This window comes from Atta cephalotes (genome assembly GCF_000143395.1).
Source record: "Atta cephalotes unplaced genomic scaffold scaffold01939, whole genome shotgun sequence".
Lineage (NCBI taxonomy): Eukaryota > Metazoa > Arthropoda > Insecta > Hymenoptera > Formicidae > Atta > Atta cephalotes.
The window spans coordinates 1-2514 of record NW_012132003.1 but is presented as its reverse complement, the minus strand read 5'-3'; the positions used below and the strand labels follow the sequence as shown (position 1 = coordinate 2514).

At 26.0% G+C, this 2514-nt stretch overlaps 1 protein-coding gene across 1 annotated transcript; it reads right to left on the bottom strand.

Moving 5' to 3' along the window:
* Positions 1-158: 158 nt before the first annotated feature.
* On the bottom strand, positions 159-2371 carry LOC105625486 (neprilysin-11-like; the record flags this gene model as incomplete). Its single annotated transcript, XM_012206814.1, has 5 exons — positions 159-394; positions 555-713; positions 839-1115; positions 1769-2009; positions 2137-2371. Coding segments are annotated over 5 exons (1148 nt in total), but the record flags the coding sequence as incomplete, so codon positions are not given.
* Positions 2372-2514: the final 143 nt, after the last annotated feature.

The following is a 2514-nucleotide window of genomic DNA, read 5'->3' as shown; positions in this document are numbered from 1 at the left end:
TATATATATATATATATATATATATATATATATATATATATAATAATTAATACAATTAAATGAGAAATTTTTAATGCGTAAAATTTCCGCAAAACAAATTTTTCACTTATTTTGGCAGAAAATTGTAACTATTATAATTAATTTTTCACAAAACTTACTCCTTCGTAATATTCATCAAGCTTCTCTTCGTTAAAGAGCCATGTGGGAAATCCAATTGAATACTCCATTTTTTTGCTCTTTTCGATTGTTGCCGTTTTCGTCGATTGATCCATCCAATCCGTCTTAGCGACAAGTGAGCCAAATGCCTCTCTTATATTCTCTAGCATTTCTTGTACTTCGTTAACTTTATTTTCGTGAAATGTCGGATCTACGAACAGCCACGATACAGCCATTCCTAAAAGTCAATAGACATTATTAATTAAAAGCAGCTAAGATACATTGTAAAGACACGTTTATTAAATCTAAATATAGCATTATTTAAAAAATTAGATGTTGATATATTTGTATTGCATATATTATTTACAAAAAGATTTATTGAAGTTATAAATAGATACCCATTAATTTATTGACAATTGCTCCACAGAATAATGATTGTGATTTGTCTATAACTTCCACGTCTGTTATTTTACTAACGTACTTGTTCCAAATATCCCTGAGTTTTTCAAAAGCGTGAGGCGCCACAATGTCCACAACCGTCCACCAAATGTAACTTTCTAAATGAATATTGATTCGAATTTTGAAAACGTTTTTTTTTAAAGTAAATACTGAATTTAAATAACAACAAAGTAATGTAATTAATTTAATTAGAATTAATATTATAAATCAGTAATATACATACCTAAGGCTTCTTCCTCCAAATAAGCTAATAGTACTGCAACATCTTTCAAATACTCCAAATTACCAATGAGAATTTTATCCTTGTTGTCAAGATCCAACTTATCGATTCCTTCAAAAATGGATTCAATAAAGAGACGCCAAATCGGTGTAGGAGTGAGAGATAAATTACTATCTATTACATAATCATCTGTTAATTTTTGTAGCTCGTCTACTAGCATATAATCACTATCGCTCAAGCTTTCTCTGGAAATACTCTGATTTTGGTCTGCATACATCGCCTGTCAAAGAATTAAATTCTTGTATGTTCTCTTAATAATTGAATATATAATATTTTTTAAAATCTTAATTGTATTTTGGAATTGCATTTAAAAATAAAATTAGCAACAAATATTATAGAGCGTAATAAAAAAATAGAATTTTTGGTTAAAAATATTAAATCTTTATTTTAACAATTAAGATTTTGAAAAATTTTATATATTCAATTAATATAATAAAAAAAATCGATTAAAATCGATTAAAATCGATTAAACAATGAATTCTCAATACATTTTATTGTGCTTTTAAATAAAATATGTATTTTATAATATTTGCATTTCACTTTTACATTCATCTTCAGATTAAATCAGTGTACAACAATTTTAACCCAGCGTGAACTAGGTAGTAAAGTATCTAAATCTAAAAGTAGTAAATCTACTTCATAAAACACAATGAATCTTTCATTAAATAGAAATTACAAATAAATAAACTACAATAAAATATTCAGAATTATAAGAAAATTATATTTATTAAAATTTTAATCAAGTTAGTAACAATTTTAAACGTTACAGAGATCAGGTGTGACATATCCGATCTAACTTATGGCGGATTAATACGCACCGATACGAACTAGTGTGTTCAACTGAATTTATTATTAATAAAAAAAAATACTTACGTCGTGAAGAAGATTACTAATATTGTAAATTCCCTTAAGAAATTCTTTTAATTCTTCATCTTCAATCAATTCGTCGTCTGAAGTGCATTTATTATCAGTACCATTGTTAATGATGTGTTTAATAACATCAGCCATATAGATAAATTCGGCCTCTTCGTTCTCGCTCAATACGGCTTCGTCATTTAACTCATCTGATTTTCGCAATCTGATAGTTTGTAACCGCTTCTCCAATTCTTTATCGCTATTATTATTATTATTATTATAAATTTATTTATTATGTATACTAATTACAACATTAAGTAATTTGCAAAATATTTGAAAATAATAATATGAAATAAATATACTATTATAATAAAAAGTATACATACGCGAGAAAAGGATAGGAACGAATCGGAAAATGGAAAAAGAGTACGTTCTTACTCTTATTCTTTGGATCGGGTATGACTTCAAAGCCAAAGAAAATGTCAAGGCCCAAAATTCTCTTTACGCTGGCAAGTTGTTTGACATAATTAGTCGTTTTATTAGTAACAAATGGTATCATGGGTAAATTTAATAACTTCAACAGGTCGAACAATGGAGACAAATCGAGTTCATTCACGGTATCTGAAATTTATCTTCTAATAAGAAATATTCAAAATTAAAAAAATAATTTGTACATAAAATTTAATTTACAATATATTTTACACATACTATTATTAATTATTATTTGAATATTATATATATATATATATATATACATATATATA